Source organism: Barbus barbus, assembly GCF_936440315.1.
Source record: "Barbus barbus genome assembly, chromosome: 32".
NCBI lineage: Eukaryota > Metazoa > Chordata > Actinopteri > Cypriniformes > Cyprinidae > Barbus > Barbus barbus.
Genome location: NC_136760.1, coordinates 18,484,610 through 18,503,136, shown reverse-complemented (window position 1 = coordinate 18,503,136; position 18,527 = coordinate 18,484,610). Strand labels below are relative to the sequence as shown.

Here is an 18,527-nt window from a genome sequence, read left to right as displayed (position 1 = left end):
ATTATCTTCTTTCTTAGGATCGTTGTTCAGCATCGAAACCGATGTTGTGAATACATGGAAACGGCACGATTCATGACAACATTGAGGAACTTTGAGGTTTAAATCTTGTGAATCACAACTGCTCATTATTTTTTAAACATCTGCTTGTAATTACTATCAGTCCTGACTTTACTCATCAGTTGTAGGCTTTTGCAACCAAAAGATTGATTCATATAGATAGAACAAATATTATTTATGAATGGGTAAGTTTATTTATCATTCACAGGGCTGCACATTCTAATGGAAATGTTATAATAAATAACAAAACAGCAATATATCTGTTGGCGAATATTTATTTAAAAAGTCTTTAATGGTTAATAACCATGCTGCATGTGTTTCACATTCTGAACATTTCACATTTCTGAGCTTAATGTCAGTAAAGATAATGCTTAATTAGTAAGCGCTTTATAAATAGGTCTCTCTGACCTCTAATGCCTTATTTGTTGATCTTTGTAATCCCTGTTCTCTCATCTGTCTTTGGCCGTTGAAACGCTCTTCCCTCAAAGGCTTAGTCATGCTCTGAAGAACATGAGTTATCCAAGTGGCCGAGTGCAAAACCTCAGTGTGACAAAATGCTTTTTATATGATAACTGCCATTATCAGCTCATGTAGTAAAAACACCAGTGCACATTTTTATGGGTAACTATAATTTCAAAGGCATTGAAGGGCTTATTTTTCATCGTCTTGTAATGTCAAATATCATACTGGAATGTCACTAATAATGAATTATGTGCTGTCCTTTTTAACTTTTTACTTGCATGCACTGCCTTGTTTTAGTACTTGATTTACTGTGCATGGTTCAGTTCTCTGATTAAATATATGACTTCAGAAAATAATAAAATATAAAAAATATGCTATATAATATTATTTTCAAATTGTGGGTAAATAATGACATTTTTGTTTGGAACCTTCATTTTCCTTTTTGTATCTTTTTTGTTTGATGAATGGAAAAACTACACAAAGAGTAGTACACAATGTAATCTCTCATCCTGGAGTACCACTTAACATTCATCATATTAAAACACCAGGGAAAGAAAAAAAACAAGCACAAGAAAGTACCATTTGAACATCAATCATTCAACAGTTGTGTATTACAAAGCCTTGACAAAGCACTAAAACTTTCATGAAAACAATGTAAGATCGCAAACCTCCAGTGGATTTCAGAATAATCAAGAGAATAATACAAACTCATAGTTTCTTTTCATCTAAAATGGGGACAAATTTATACATGAAAACATAAGACGTCTCAGATTTTTCTTAAGTTGCATAACAACAATGTTTTCCAGCGTTTGCAAAAGGAAGGACTAAAGGGTTATGGGAAGAAGCTGGTTATTTTGGCACAGCATGCAGGTTTCCTGTACAGTTTGACAGGATAAAGACTGAAGGGATCTAAGCTGCGCTGATTACTTCACAAAAGTCATTAGCGCAGATGTGTGCATTAAAACTAGCTAGGTGCTGCGTGAGTGATGGCGGTGTCAACTATCTGTAATGGCCTGACCTTGTAGAAGCACATTCACCTCGCCTCGCAAGACAGATACTGCGGTAGCCTGCCGGTTGATGTGGGTGATGGAACTCTGCTGTTCTGTGACCCTCTAATATCAGAGAAAGACACATTCACGAGTGTCCTCTTCAAGGGGAAACTCTGACACATTTACAGTACTCGTATCAATGGAGCAGCAGAAGGAATCTGCGGGCCTGTAAATCGTGATCGATATCTTAGTGTCCTACTCAGAGGTCCAGATCATAATTAATGCAGAACAATGGATTTTTCATAAGGCCTAAAACTAACACTCGCCAAGCAGCAAATAAAGATCAGTATTGGCAAGTATATGTAATGTAACAGCCATTCATGCAGAACTTGAAACACACGAGAAACGGGGAGAGAGGAATGGGAGAAAAGGCCATTTGAAATGTGTTTTTTTATTATTATTATTATTTCAACTTAAGCTTTTTTTTTTAAAAAGGGGTCCTATTATGCTCTTTTACAAAGTCTTGATTTTGTTTTGGGGTTGTACTAGAACATACTCTCATGCTTGGTGGTTAAAAAAACGCATTATTTTTCACATAATTAACATTATTACAATACCTCTCTCCCCAGCCTGGCACAAACGGCTCGATTAGTTCTGAGTTTGATGAAGGCCCGCCTTCCGAAAAACTAAATGTGTTGTGATTGGTTAGCTGTCCCATTGCATTGTGATTGGCGAACAGCTTAGACGGTGTTTCAGAACTGCCCCGCCCCTTGCCAAAGCAGCAAGTTCATCAATATTGCCATATCAATTCAGACCCCGAGAATATTGAGGATCGTGCAGAACCTTTGCACGCACGGATATTGCAAGACATATTAAAGTGGTAAGGTTATTGTTGTTGTCATGTTTTAGATAGGATGTCAACAACAACTTAAAAATAATTGCATTTACTATGTACAGATAAGTGCAACGGTAATATGTATTATGTTCAATGTTCTTTAATTCTAACATTATAAGATGAATTGCAGTGAAACTGTTATACAGTTGAATTTATTTATACCGTTGTCCCACAGAGTTACACTATTTGTAGCGGCATATATATGCAAATTTATTCTCTGCCAGCAGGAAGTTTCCCCGGTAACGCTGTACACAAAGCAGCGCTCCGCTCACAAATGCTGCTTTGCGCAAGACACTAGACAGGAGCACGGCTGTCAAACTTGTCCATCTAGCGTATTTGGATAGAAAAACAATGGAAAATTAGCACTGTGAAATAGAATAATGCATTCTGTAGGAAAGGTCTCTAACTCGTCAGTTGGCTCGTAACTTTTTAAATGAATTCTAACAATGCCTGAGAACGCGATAAGGTTTACCTCGATTATCAAATCCCAAAGCATGTGTTGTAATTATAAAAATACGTAATGTGATGCGCTGCATGTTTCACTGTGAACTATGATCACTTGCTGTGATATAAAAGAGCAGCTTAGGTTGTCAACCGAAGAGAAGCATTTTCAAAGAAATGTTTTTCAACTTTGGGTCAAATATGGACTAACCCAGCTGTTGGGTTAATTTTTTTCATAATTTTTTTCAACCCAAAAGTTGGTTTAGTCCATATTTGACCCAAAGTTGGGATGAAACAACCCAGCATTTTTTAGAGTGAATTTTCTCTGCAGTAAAAGCTGTAAGCAAAGCCTGCCAATATTAGTTTTGTATTTTTACTGTTGTTATAAGAATAATAATTGAATTTACATGTATTCATTTAGCAGACATCAACATTGTTTAGAATAGTACATTATTATTATTATTGCTGTTGTTATTGCTATTATTATTGTTTTATAAATTATAATTACATAAAATGTGAATTACAATTATTATGAAATTTCAAATAATTATAATAATAAGTGCATGTACATTTTAAATTTATTCATCTAGCAGACTTTTTTTCAAAGACATCGACATTATTTAGAATAGTAAATTATTATTATTATTATTATTATATGCAATTGTTCTGCCTTTTTTTTAATGTAATGCGCACATACTTTCATGGCTGGTAAAAATATTTATGGCTGGTCACTTTTCTCAAGTGACTGGCCATTGGCAGCTGTGGCAAAATGTTAGTTGTAGGCCCTGCGTACAGTGTATGCGAGATAAGATGCCTGACTTGTGTAACCGGGATCACTGGAAAGGTATTTACAAGCATGCACACAAGAGCAATGGAGTCTCATAAACTCAGCCAGCTGTCCTGGGTCTGTCAGTAGGCTGCTGCCATTAACAGGTCTTCGGTGAACCTGCTTCTCGATTAATTTCCATTACCACCGTCTATATACTCCCACACCATATTGACTTGGAAAACAAAATGATGAAACAGTGTCACATATAGCAAACAAATGCAAAGCTATCTGATTCCTGTCATACTATGCATAGAGCAATGTTTGCACTAGCAGTTTTTAATTAGATAATGTAGGCAGCTCTGAGGTGTATGTATAATGCATAATGTATTTGTAGCTGAGGCAGAATTTGACTATGCACTGTCAAAACTTTATAAGATGTCTTTAGTAGTCAGGGCAGATTTTGATGCATGAACAGCTGATTCTCATTTTCTTTAACCTGTTTCCCGCTGTTGTTCTTCCCATTGCAGCCCATGGCATAAGAATCTCACTCAAGTTTACCAGGGGATATGAAAGTTAAACTTTCAAACCTTTCTGCAGCTATTGCATTTGTATTTCACTCACCCAGATCTCCACTCTACAGCTGTTATCACTAGCCCTGCAAGAAAAGCTCAGCATATTTACTGAAAATCCAAACGCATCCTCCTCCCATCCCTTACATTTTTTGTTTGCAAAATATTTTGGCGAATGTGAGCTACCAATAGCTCTTTCATCCAGAATGCAACAAATTATTCAAATTTTCTCTCACAATTAGAGTATAGCAGTGTTCTGTGTTATCAATGTGAATTATAAATGTATTGATCCATGATTGCTGCTTTTGTAAGGCAGGCCCAGCATTGATTACTGAACCAAGCCAGGGCTATTTTTAGAGAGTTTGATGGAAATATGTGCCATTCTTCTTACTTTTGGATTACAAAGATCATAACAGTTTATCATCGTGCAATTGTTCTGCCAGGAGTATCTCATGCTAGGCTCAAGATGGTCTGGAAGAGGTCCTGGAATATATGAGATGTATTGATTTGGATCCTTATTGGATCAGAACCAGATGAAACAGCCCACCGTCTAGACAAATAAGGTCTCTAACTCGGTGACAGATTGGTGTCCAGATTGAAACCAGTGCCATTATCAACGGGGTGCTTTTATTTAACTTCAATCCAACTGTAATAACTTTGTTAAGGTGAACTTAGTTTGTGAGTTAGGCTTTGACAGGGACTCTTTGTGGTGTCTTTGCGCTTCCTTTTGATTTGAATGCCAAATGTGACTTTTGTTCAGTTATAGGCCTTAAGTCAAAGATAATATGGATGCAAATTCAGGTAAATGCATGCTACCGTCACTGACTATTCATGTAGCTAAATTTAGTATGCAAAAAATAGATCAGTAACAGTTACCAAATGTAAATCTTGACCTTTACATTTTTGTTGTTTAACACAATGCCATGGAAGCATTGTGCATTAATTAAAAAATCATTAAATTATTATTTTTTAAATACATACAGGTATGTGGCCTTTTTATCCAATACACTGTAAGCTATTATTTTTCAAATTTGTAAACAAAACAAAAATTACTGGAAGATGTTTTCCAAGAAAATACTAGTTACATTCAGTTTCATGTTTAATTCAGTGTGTTACTTCTAGCTTCTTTATAATTCATTGTTAAATTTACCAGCAATTTCTGAGTGAAAATTGTTTCTACACCTTTTTTCAGTGTATGCATGCTTTTTAAAATTGCTTAAATAATTTTAACATAAATTGTAAAATTTGCTACATCCATCTAATTATAGTAATCACACCCTCAATGGTGGTGAATCAATATTTAAAGCTCAAGGGAAGAGTAATCATTACGTGTAATGTTTATTTAGTGTCCACACCAAATAGAGACATTGCAGCACTGTGTACAGAGGCTATTGTAGAGGACAGGTTATTTTTAGAGCTGCAGGGACATGCAGGTCTTCCTTCTGGCAATGTCCATCACTTCCTAAACATGGGTCATGTGGCCCGCCAAAGACAGATTTTCTAAATGCAAGAGGAAAGACCTCAGTAGAATTGTTTCTTTGCTCTGCTGACCGGTTTCCTCTCTCAGTAGTGCTCAGAAGTCAGACAGTGGAAGCATAATGTGACATTGAGAAGAAAGAAAAGGGAAACTCAATAAACTGTATAAACTTGGGAATTTGGCAGTGATGATATTGTAATCATGACAGTGATTGAACAGACTGATACATTCTTGTTCAGCTTTTCAGTGAACTGGTTTCTTTGTTTGATTTTTCTTTCTTTCTTGACTTGAAAGAAAAAGAACTATAAACTTTTTCTCCCCAAACTATCATTCCAGTAATTTCAGTATTTATGTTTTTTAGAAAGCTTTGTATTTTCAGTGCTTGGAAAAATTATTCAATTATTGTTATGCAGTGGCATTTTAATGCTCTCAGAAAATGTTTCTCACTGTTGTTATTTAGTCTATGAATTTATGTTTAGCAGAAACTATAGTTTTTATAACAGTCTGGGTTAAGGTTTAGGTTTTCTGGTGCTAAGATGTCTGTCTAAATAATTGTAGAGTGCAGTTTGAAATTAAATAATTCATTATAAACATGCTGTGATCTTATATTTATTTTTTTCCCCATCAATTTGGAAACTCTTCAGTATATATGGTAATAGATTTTGCATTTATGATACAAAAAGATTCTGATAACCTGAAATTGCATTACCAGTTGTATTTTTAGTGGAGATTTAATACATATATATATATATATATATATAGACAAGAATTTACTTGAGAAATCTTAATGAATATAATATGAGAATGGAGCTTTGTATGCTCTTTTTATCACTCTCCTTTCTCCGTCCTGTTTTTAATTTGGTCATTTGGTGGGAAATTTAAATAAATTTTAGGATTAGATCAAGTTCTAATACGGGGGGAGTTTTGTTGTCCTTTTTCCTGAGTGATTCCAGACAGAATTAGAGCAGAAAGACACCGTGAGTAATTCATTGTTGATGTTAGCACAATGTTAGCACCTAACTCGACCATGCTCATAGCCTATTCAAGCCTTGTTAGAGCTTTATTTTTTTAGTCTACTGTCATTCATACAATGCAGACATTCAGGTAGCAGTTCTGCTGATTGGAGAGTAATTTGGTGCAGAGATCCAATCAGAGGAACCTAATTATCATCTGGCCTATTTTACTAGCAGTGCTAATATGACAAATTATCTATGAACCAATTACAATCTTGAGACACTAATGACATCATAGTTATGTTTCAAAATGAATTTTCTTTCAATCAAAATGTCTGATCTACTTAAATCTGTTTTCAAACATAACATCCTGCAATTAATGGAAGGTTGTCACACAATTAAATATAATGGTGACTCATCAAGTGTTAAAATTTCACCTTTAAAATGCTACTCAAACAAAGCATAACATTTTGAACATCTCTCCAGTTCACATGTCTGTTTATATTGTATGTGTAGTTATAATTTGAACAATAAAGTTGAGCATAATAAGCAACCAAAAAAAAAAAAAAAGATTCACCAAGCATTTCAAGTTCTCATATCTCAGCTGTAGTCCTTTGTAGCGACAAGTCCGCAAAACTAAAACAGTCTGGTCCTGTCTGATTCAAAACAGACCCGCTGGAATGGGCGAAGATGAAGGTAAACTGGAGAAAATTTGGTTTTATTCAGACAGGATCTTTATCTTTCACGTCGACTCAGACTGTCTGGAAAACAGCATGCAGTTACGACAGAAGGCCAAAAAAAACAAGGTCAACGACCTACCTCAGAGGCTGCTGTTGTTGGTGCGAGAAGTATGCGCGAGGACAAAGCTCTCCGTGCACTGCTGGCTACTAGAGGACAAGGAACGTCGGGGCGAACGCTGAAAGCGGTTCCGTCGGTTTAGGTAGCTGCCAGCCGTCCATGTCCTCTGTCTCTTGCGGAGGTACTCCTTGTAGTTCTTGGTGAGCAAGGTGTAGAGGAACGGATTGATGCAGCTGTTGCTGTAGGTCAGACAGGTAGTCAGATAGTTAATGTTACGCTTGGCCTTAGTGGAGAGATCCAGCTTGGGCTGAAACTGACCTAGAAGCTGCCAGATCCAGAAAGGCAGGAAGCAAGCCCAGAATAGGAGCACGATAGTGAAGATCAGATACAGGACCTTCTGGTTTGGGAGCTTCTTGGTCTGCTTGAAAGTCTCAGTTTGGGAAATCCAGTAGGTTCGTGCCAGTCGTATGTACAGGTACCCAATTATCACCCCTGGAGCCACGATGCTGGTGCCAAAGAGAAAGGAGATGTAGATTTTATACGAGAGAGGGCTCAGGGTGGGTTGACACATTGGCTTGGAGCTTTCCGTCATCAGCTGGACGCTGATGATCATAGGTAATGTGAGAATCAATGAAGCTGTCCACACCAAGAGGGCGATTGCTTTTCGGTAGCTCTTAGAGCGTTTGACTGTATCCAGAGGCTTGAGGACGGCAAAGTAACGTTCTGTGCTCATGACAGTCAGGGTGAAAATGCTTGCATGCATTGTAAGGAAGTCCATGCTGATGAGAATCCGACATCCAGCGTCTCCAAAGTACCAGCCCTTAAGGAAATGTGTGCACACCACAAATGGAATCGTGAGTAAGTAAAGCAGATCAGCTAGTGCCAGGTTGATGATGTAGATGTACATAGAGGCAGCCGAGCGCATGGAGTGGCACATGACCACCAGAGTGTAGATATTTCCAGATACACCCACCAGACACATTAGGGACAGGATGGTGCCAATGGTGAAGGTGGCAGCCATGTCTTCAGTAGAAGCTTCAACTGGAAGCTCAGTGACGTTGGAAACCTTCTCCACCATAGCCACTATGGACTCCATTGACACAGTGGTCATCTCTACAGAGGAATTAATGGTAAAAAATGGTTAAAAAAAATTGATGAACACTAAGTTGTTACTCTTATATACTTATTTTGCAATTAGAAAAAAAAAATTAAAAAAATAATGCAATCTATTTTTATCTATGATACATATAAGGTCAATTCAAAGATGTGTGTGTGAGTGTGTGTTTGCACCTGTGTTACATATCAGTTCAAACATACATACATATACATATATATATATATATATATATATATATATATATATATATATATATATAAATAATTGCATTTATTAAATAAAAAAGGCCACACTTTATTTTATGGTCCAATTCTTGCTATTAACGAATCATTAACTATGACTTTTGCCTCAATCAACTCCTAATTTGCTGCTTATTAATAGTTAGTAGCTAATTGTTAAGTTTGGGTATTGGGTAGGATTAGGGATGTAGAATATGGTCATGCAGAATATGTGCTTTATAAGTACTAATAAACAGCTAATATTTTAGTAATAGGCATGCTAATAAGCAACTAGTTAATAGTGAGAGTTGGTCCCTATACTAAAGTGTAACAAACTAATTATCTGAAATTAATATAAAATGGTATTTTAACCAATAGTACAAATTCAGACATGTTTGTGTGCCTAACATGCCTTTTACAGACTTGTTTTGTAAGTTATGAATAAAATAATACAAATTTTAAAATAAAACAATGTTTTAACCTGTGGTACATATAAGATCAAAATGTTTAGTGTGCCTTAAATTATGCCTAGAAAATCAGCACTCCTATCAACAAAAAATTAAGCTGAGGTGGATTAACTTTCCTATTACTTGTTGTAATGGCTTTAAAGTCAGCTGAATTTATTTACTATTCCTATCAAATTATTAATGCTTAAGCAGCAACAAAATATAAAATATTAAAAACTAGACCATACACCCTCAAATGACTGAAATATGCTTATTTATCATAACAGTTAAAGCATTTTAGATAAGTGACCTCAAAACTCAAATACAAGAAGAAAAAAATAATGCTTTACCTTGATTGGATTCCTCAGATGGCGTAGCTCCAAGCAAACAGACGTTTAGCATTTATAATGAGTCCAACTCATGGTTTCTCCTAAGAGTTTACTCCTGGATTCCTAACACGTTGTCAGCAAGAAATTGTTGTATGCTAAAATGAAACAATTCCAGTATACCAAAGAGAAATTACTTTCTCAAGTTGTGTCGTGTGTGTTAGGACACAAAGATCAATACAAAAAGCACAGTCATAGGCAGGTGCTTCAGCCATGCATGAAAAACTTCAGTTATTCTTCAGCAGAACACTCACTATATCACAAACCTGAGTGGCAGATAAGAAAAATCCTACAGGTTCAGAACAATGAAAAAAAAGTGGTAAGAGGGGAAAAAAGGGCACAATCCTCTTAGATGTATGTGCCCAAGGAGGCGATCACTTTGAGCTACAGCTGGATTTCAAAACCCTCTCCTCCACTGACAGAGTGCGTGCTTACGAGGGGTAGAAAGAGAGAGAGCTACTCGCACACTAGCATAGAGTGGGAGGGGACATGAGGGCGAGAGGAAAGGAGAGGGAGAGAAGAGAGAGATTGGTTGGGGGGAAATGCATTGTGTGAGGAGGCATTTTGGAAATGTGTGTGTGTACTTGTGTTATTTGTGAATGACTAATGAGCTACTACCTGAGCTCATTCATTCATCTAGCGGGCAGAAAATTGCCACACATGGGGATTTGTATTACACATTGTTGTTCACATATAAAGAGAAATAAATCTAAAATGCAAAACACAACGTACCATAAGCTGCTCCCGCAAAACGGAATCTGCAGGCGTTTCAAGCAAACAGGTTTAGCTAAATGTTTTTTTTTTGACGGAGGCAATTTAGCTTTCCTTTCTGTCAAGTTCCTGTTAGCGATGCAATCACAATTTTCTCCACTTTGGTGTTCCAAGGTAAACATTTTGCAGTGTTGATTTCATATAAGTACAGACCGAGTCTTGATATGCAGGAATCCACATTCAGAGCTTGTTTATGACTCTAGTGCTGAAGGATGTGTCAAGATGGCATGGATTTAGAATGACCTTTATACAGCATACTTCCACAGTTTTACTGGATCTGCTGTGTTATGGAGTAATAAATGTTCTCTTTTTTTCAAAGGTTCAAGGCGTTTTCCATCAAAAACATTTCTCATGGGGAGGGTGAGCAAATACAATTAATGCGCTATGTTAATGCATAATATATTGTGAACTAATAAATCATTTTCACAAGGTTAATTTAGAAATATACTGTACTGGTGTTCATTTTTAATTCTTCCTTGTTTGAAACACACTAATATAAATGTATGCAACTGCAAATATTAAAAATATATTAGCATATACAGAAATAAATATTAACCCATCCCCCGGTTTCACAGACAAGGCTTAAAACTAGTCCCAGACTAAAATGTAATTCTGAGTTGTTTCAGCTGAAATGAACATGCACTGATTGATCTTAAAACATATCAGTGCCTTTGTTTTGTCTCAAGATGCACACCAGTAATGTTTTTTTCTAAGGCATGTTAATAAAAATTACTTAAATGTCCTAATTGAACTATGGCCTAATCCTGGGTTAGTCTAAACCCTGTCTGTGAAACCAGGCCTTTATGTTATATCCATTGGTTATTGATTTCATGGAGGCAGATCTGAATACGAGCTTGGTCAATTATAAATTATTATTATTATTTATTTTCAAATAAAGCATGCATGGATGAACTGTTCACTATAAAATCATTAAGATTAAGCATACTATCTTACTTAATGTTAATACACTGTAAAGTGTTAACATAAGGGGGGGGGGGGGGGGGGGGGGTTGCTTATGCATATAATTTTTGTGACTATAAAGGAGCTAAAAGCTGTCCACTGCGATTTGCATTCAGTGTTAGTATTCATGTGGCAGTCGGTATAATTTGATGTTGAGTTAACATATGAGCAAAATTAATGCTGGCCTCCATCATGCAATAAGTCCTTGCAAATTTGCCACAGCACCATCTCAATTAATGGGAGACCATGAGTCGGTGAGAGGTCAGAGCAAATGACAGAACACTCAATCAGAAGTACGTCGACGGCACCTCATTGCAATCAATGGCACTTGGCTCCATCAATTCAAGAATAGGGGAAAAACCAACAGAAGGAGGGGGACTATTAATGCACCATTTCATCTGAAATATTCAAGTCTCCTGGAGTCAACAATATGAATCCGATCTGGAATCCTCAGGAAGTCATATCTCAGACTTTAATATAACCAGGTTCATTTGATGGCACACTGCCTCGGTTGGTAAATAAAGTTCAAAGGGCTGGAAATAAGGTTTGGAGTATTTTTGGCCTTACAGATATTGATGGACGATGCAAGCTGATAATATGCTCTGGTGCACACAGCAAACACCATCCGCAGCTTTAGCATTTTAGAGTTGCTTGTCATTTGGCCAAGGGAATATTATTTGTAGGTCAACCATTTTGCTCTTGAGCAAATTAGCTGTTCTCGTCTCTGAGGGCCAGAGTAAAAATCATCGTAACCTCATGTCAAAGGCAGCTCAATTTTTGGGTCTGTTTTTGCTTGGACTCCGAGACCATTCTCAGATTAATAGATGTTGTGCTGGTCTCCTGTGGATCCTGTGAAAGTCACATCTGGAGGACATCAGGAAGGGATACATGGGAAAGGTAGGAGGAATACAATATGAAATAGAAAATGACAGCTAAGTCAGAAACTGAACAACACAAACACAATGCAGAGTTGAGTGTGTTTGTCTGTTAATGTAATAACAGTGTACAAACTGATCAACACAGATGTGGGAGTGATTGCAGGAGAAGGGATGGTTCTTGTCTGGGTGTCAGTTTGGACATAACTGATTGTCCCATAACTGATGGGTCCAATTGCACTTAACTGTAAGGTTTTAATATTGATGTGATGTCAGCCAGTGAAGGCTATGTGGGATCTGACAAATCTGAGTCAGGTCATCCTTGGGTCAGTCACACTATGGCTATACAAACATGAGTGACACGTTGTGACGCATAAACCTTAAATCACTCTCAATCAAATCAATTTATGCTGTCTACACTGCTTTAGCATGCCATCATTGTCAATGGGCCTTTTCTATTATAGATGCATTACACAGCCTCTTATCCTTGTACTTTTAAAATTAAAATAATTTTTTACAAACAAATTTACAACAGGGCCGATCTAAAGTCGACTAATTACTCTACTTGTTTCTCATAACATAATTGTAGCAATACTACCATTATTGCAACCAGATTGTCAGTTATATCAGTTATGAAAGTAGGTAGAGGCAAATTACCTTATCTTTATGAGTGAATGAATTGTTCATTTAATCAGTTCAGGAACGAATGTCTTCATGAATGAGTCACTGAATCATTCATTCAACCGATTTAAAATTCATTCGGGAACTGAAATATCACTACTTCTTTTGAATAAGTACTTTGTTACCATGAAAAAAGTGCATTCTATACAGTATTAATGTGTAGTATGAATGTAATCCAGACGGACATTCGTCATGTTGTCATTGTCATGTGACCTACCAGGGTTAGTTGCATCACTTCGCTGCCATTCACAAATCCTCTCCAGTGGCCTCATGGGATAGTAAAGTGTCCATTAGATGCACATAGGAGTACTTTTTGCTCTCTGTTTTTTTTAAATACTGTGAATTTGCACACACTACTAATGTAGTGCAGTAGGGAACTATTCATATTTTGCTGCTTGCAACAGGCAATTCTGCTTTGGTTTAGTTTGGAACTATTTTCATAGGTTGAGCAAAAATAGAGGGTATGATTATCAGTATTCTGTCTAAAATGTAAGCTGATTGATTTAATGTTGTTTACTGAACTTCTATATCGAAAGTAATATTCTAGCAATGTTTCAGAATGATCTGAATATTTAAGCATTATATAAGCACCTTTGCAAAATTTGATGCATCATTCACTCAGTATAGGACAATATAACAATCATTCGAGTGAATTGTCTGAATGATGACGTTCACTTTTGACACTTCGAGTATAGACAGATTAATGCATCAGCTTTTCAGTCTCTTCAGCCATTTTCTTTTGTCATATTCACATGATGTTTCAAACTCTGGCATACTCTCAAAACCAAACGTGACAGGCTGTGAGAATTTTTTTTGTGAGGTTTTAATCTAGTGATGGGAAAAGCAGCAGGAATAAGAACACTTTTTGCAAAGAACACCACACAATGTCTGTAAACTCTGCCAAACATCTCACATCCAAAAAATCAGCAAACCATTCACTCACTACATAAATACATGACATCCATCTCTTGAGCGGGGATTTATTGTCCTTGTGGACGTTTGTTTGGTGAAGAAGTGCTTGGCCTGCTGCCGCCTTTGCCAGGGTTGATTGACAGCAGAAAATCACTTCCTGCACACAGTGTTCTTATGTACATGGAATGTCAAGGGGAGTCACGTGTGATTATGACTTCGACAAAGTGTTTCACTCTGCCTTATGTCAAGACAACACATTTGCTGACAGCAGTCTTTCCAATGCAACTCTAGAGTGTCTGGAGACACCATTAACCCTGCGCTTGTGTGCAGTGACTGAATCAGCAAAGACGTGGTTAAAGTTACGTTGTGGCTTGAGAGGTTTTTGTGCCTTTGTAGTACCCTTACTAATTAGTTTGAGGCTTGGTGTCATATTCCTGCGTTGTCTACTTCTCTGATACCACAGGAAAACTTTTACTGCTCAGAAGTTTCTCCGTCATAGGTCAACACTTAGTTGAGATCTCATTTATGCATCTTTTATGCAACTTGAAGGTGAAGCACGCAATTTCTGCACCACTACAGACAACCAAATGGAATTTAAATTGGTTTGTCAGTATATTGCAATTATAAATTGTTATTTTATGGTGGCACCAACTGTAATTATATACAAGGTGTTTTTATATTGTGATTACAATGATTGTACAATGTGATTAGAAAATAGGAATTAAGCACAAAGGTCTACCCCACCCCCACATTTAAACAAAACCTTGAGTCGTGCACAAAATGTGTGAATAAAATTTATATACAATTTCTATGAGTTTGCAGATATTTAGTATGAATATCTAAACATTCTTAAAACAGAATACACATACTTTACTTGAAAAGCTAAATTACATAACTCATTAAGTCTTTCTGAAAAAAAAATTATCAAATTGCGTGAGTTTAATTTCAAAGTGGGGTGAGAAAATTAATCTTGTTTTCCGTTCTTCCCTTTAAATTATGCTTAAATTTCTTACCACATTGACAGATTTTTTTCTTGTTTTAGGCATAACTAAACTAATTTTGAACTCTCTCGTCATTTTCCTTCTCAATGTATTTTCATTTATGAATGTTTAGATATTCATACTGTAAAGAAGACAAAATACTAAGTTAGGATTTTTTGCATTGTATTACATCACATTTAAGTTTAATGTGTTTCTCAAAATTAAACTTATCAAAATAGGAATATAGAGCTATAAAATCAATTTGAATAGCATATCACAGATAACATCACTTTTTATTATAAATGTCTATGTTGTCATAAAAATGTTCCATTATAATAAATGTAAATTAAACAATGAAATCTCTCACTGCCTGATTGCAGATTTTGGTATTTTGGCAAATCTAAGCACAGTCTGTGACACTGCTGAGAACTCTGGAGGAGATACAGCACCGTTTTCACATGGGGGGGGGAAATCTGAGGAACAAGTCTTAATTTGCACTTTGTCTCTGACAGATAGTGTTTTTCCTCTCTTAAAGGCACTTCTTGAGCAGCACTCATGTACCAACCTAATCTGTAGCAAAACCCCACTGGAATACTGCCTGTGAACACGTCTCCTTGCTATTTTAAGCCTTTATGTGTGCCTCTGTTTGTTTATTTACCAGAATCATTTTGAACAGGTTCTTCAAAGGTTCACAAAAACATAAAAGGAAAGGCTTGAAAGAAATAGGAACATTTCTTCCTGTGTTATAGGCGTAAAAGGAGAAAAATGAAAGAGAGAGCCAAAGTGAAAGAGATAGAGACGCTTGATTTTACTATTAATGGCTGTGTGTTATGCACAACCTAACACCATACTGCCCTCTAGCACCATTTGAAAGTTTAATATGGTTTATTCTTCATGCATCCCCGAGAGCCAATCACAGCCTTTAGTAGAGCTCTAATATTTATTCCGACCACAAATTAAGTAAATAATAAATCTATAATTGAAACCAAGTCAGAGCTGTTGGCCCGAAGACATGTTGGAAGGCCTACAATTTCTTCACAGCACAGCTTTGATGCCTACATTAATGTATCTATCTCTCAGACAAAATAAAATAAGCAAAACATCCAACTGAAAAAAAGTCAAACTTTATAGCAAAAGCCAAGGAATGACCTGCCACTGCTGAATTTCACACTCAGATTTCTGCCTTCAAAAGGCAGCATACACTGTAATTTGTCCCAAAGTAGATCTAAAATACAGTCATTTAAAATGAATCCATAAATGTTCTCACCAAGCATATAATATTGTCAGGTGTACTTTTGTTTAGTCACATATATAAAAAAAAAATGAGTGCTTACACTTCTTCAAAAGTAAAAAGGAAAATGACTGAAGCCGAAGGTCAAAAGCTGCAAACTATTTCACATTGATCTGCGACATCAAAAAAAGAAAGGATTCACATCTAAAATACTGCCCATTGAAGCACCACTTCCCAGGCTTCAAACATCCACACAGTCAACACATGCTCTTTGATAAAAAAAAATAAATGCTGCTTATCTTGGAAATAGATATAAGGGAGAACAATTTTACAATGACTCTGCTTAAAAGCACTTTTAAGACTACTTCAGATAACAAATATTTAAATAAATATTAAATTAATTGCAGGTTATGCCTTGATGACCTATTTTGGTATAGTGTTCATTTTTATAAGCACATAAACGAGGAGTAATGACCCTGACTTTGACATATTTATTTCTGGACACTCATCACATCACATTAAATGGCAGCCATTTCATGTGATGTGATTATGATTTACATAATCGTATTCACAAGCATTGCAACCAGGTGCGTACTGCGTAGCAACTATTAAAACTTTTATAAATTGTGAAATTGGTCCCCCTTCTCTTTCAGTTCATTACATTCTGCTTGACAGCGGTGAGCAACAATGACTTAAATATCAAGCCAGAAGCTTCTGCTGCTCGGCTAATTTAGCAATTTGCTGAAAGAATGCGCTAACGCTCACCTACCGATGTCATTTAGCAAATCAGTTATGGTTAATGTAATTAATATTCATAAGCCAAGCCTTTCCTGGCACACTTTATGCACTGAGCCTTCATAGTTCCTGTGGAGAAAAGACGCACGCAAGTCATGTTTGACGAAAATGTGTTTTTATATTCATAGCTGTCTCACCAATGCTTAAACCATATTATTATGCAAAAAATACTGTTTTTAGGATTTCAAATCACATCTCATATGAGCGAATCCATGACAACTAGGCATTTGAAATGGTGTTATACTTGTGCACGCAGCTATGGCGGTGAAAACCATTATACTGTAAATGGATGCATTATTTCCTTTGCGATTACTCTTTGAAGTACTTCACAGACCGCACAGACCTTTTTCTGCTATAGTGCCTCCACCAATGGTCTATGAAGCATTTTGAGCTATCCATTTATTTTTACCGTAACAACAGCAGCACAGAGGTCAAAGCAGACTTGACCCTGGAAATACATTGACTGATGAGTCACAGCCTCTTTCTCACACCATCTGGGTTCTGTATGTTCTGGTTCTGAATAGCATGTCCTCTGCCACCTCTCCTCCCCTGGAACTATAACCTAGAGAGGCATGAGATTAATAGAATCAGCCTTATGTGAAAAGCCAGTGGCTCGTATTATAAATTACCTAGCTTAATACTTCTCTTACGCAAACCTTGGATGACCCCAAGTGGATTCACAACGTATAGAAGCAGTGAAAAAGCATGCAGAGAACGGGAATTGGCCGGCACACACCACTAATCAAGCAGGGGTCATGCTAGCAGCCCTGCTATTACAATCAGACCTCTGATTTCACCAATGGCCCACTTTAACCACGGCCGTTAATTGCCTCTAGTGACACTTCTCCTCTCCTCTGACCACTCTAGTGTCATATCAGCGTGTTTTCGCCTGTACAACAGATATTTATTGTTGTTCTCTCATTACTCTTTCCGCTTGGCGAAATCTCCTGTGTATGCCTGCACCATGCCAAATCAAATACCCAGAAAAGCCTCCAATCATTTCACTGCAAGCCAAGCAAATGTGTGTTTATCAGCAGAGTGGATGTGCTGTAGTGTTTTCAATGTCGAAATTGCAGTTGAAAGAAATTGGCTCAGAGCCTGGGATAAAGAGCACAGGGTGTCTTTGAGTTGTGCTGCCAATTTAGTTTAGCTGTTGTGTGTGTCTCTGTTTACATTTTGGGAAATTGAACAACCTTGTCTCCAGTCAAAGGACTTTCTTCATATCAGCTGGACTTCCCTACTACGATTATATAAAGTGATATGTACAATTAAACAAGCTGTCATTCAAACCCAGCTGTGTACACGTTCCAAACTAAGACGTTTTTTGGGATCTCACTTGGGATTTTCTTTTTTCCCAATCGTAAACTATGATACTATAGTATTAGCTGTATCAGTGTTTCTAATGCGATATTATGCTGTATTTGCTGTTCTATGGATATGGAAGGATATAGATGGATATGGAGACTGTACACACAACCCCTTGGACAAAGACTGCAAAAATTAAGAGAATGGGTTATTGTTAGTCAAACAAGCAAGCTACAGTAGGTTGGCTTTTTCCCATGGCTGTGGTGACAATGAAGAGAGAGTTGAACCCAAAAATTACAATTAATCCTGTTATTCCAAAACCATATGAAATTCATTCTTCTGTGGGTAACACCAAAATGATTTATCTGTCAATATTTCCTCTAAATATCCTTTAAAATATTTTGCAGAAGAGAGTTATACAGGTTTGGCCCAGGATAAGG

At 36.7% G+C, this 18,527-nt stretch overlaps 1 protein-coding gene across 1 annotated transcript in view; it reads right to left on the bottom strand.

Annotated features, from left to right (window-relative positions):
• LOC306852071 (urotensin-2 receptor-like) overlaps window positions 1-10,004 on the bottom strand; it is a 36,745-nt gene extending 26,741 nt beyond the window's left edge. The window contains exons 1-2 of the mRNA XM_079388684.1: window positions 9,542-10,004; window positions 7,432-8,523 (exon numbers count right to left, since the gene is read on the bottom strand). Coding sequence (XP_079244810.1) covers window positions 7,433-8,523; window positions 9,542-9,593 — 1,143 coding nt within the window. The 5' untranslated portion in view covers window positions 9,594-10,004 and the 3' untranslated portion in view covers window position 7,432. The remainder of the gene's footprint in view (window positions 1-7,431; window positions 8,524-9,541) is intronic.
• Between the last annotated feature and the right edge of the window lie 8,523 nt (window positions 10,005-18,527).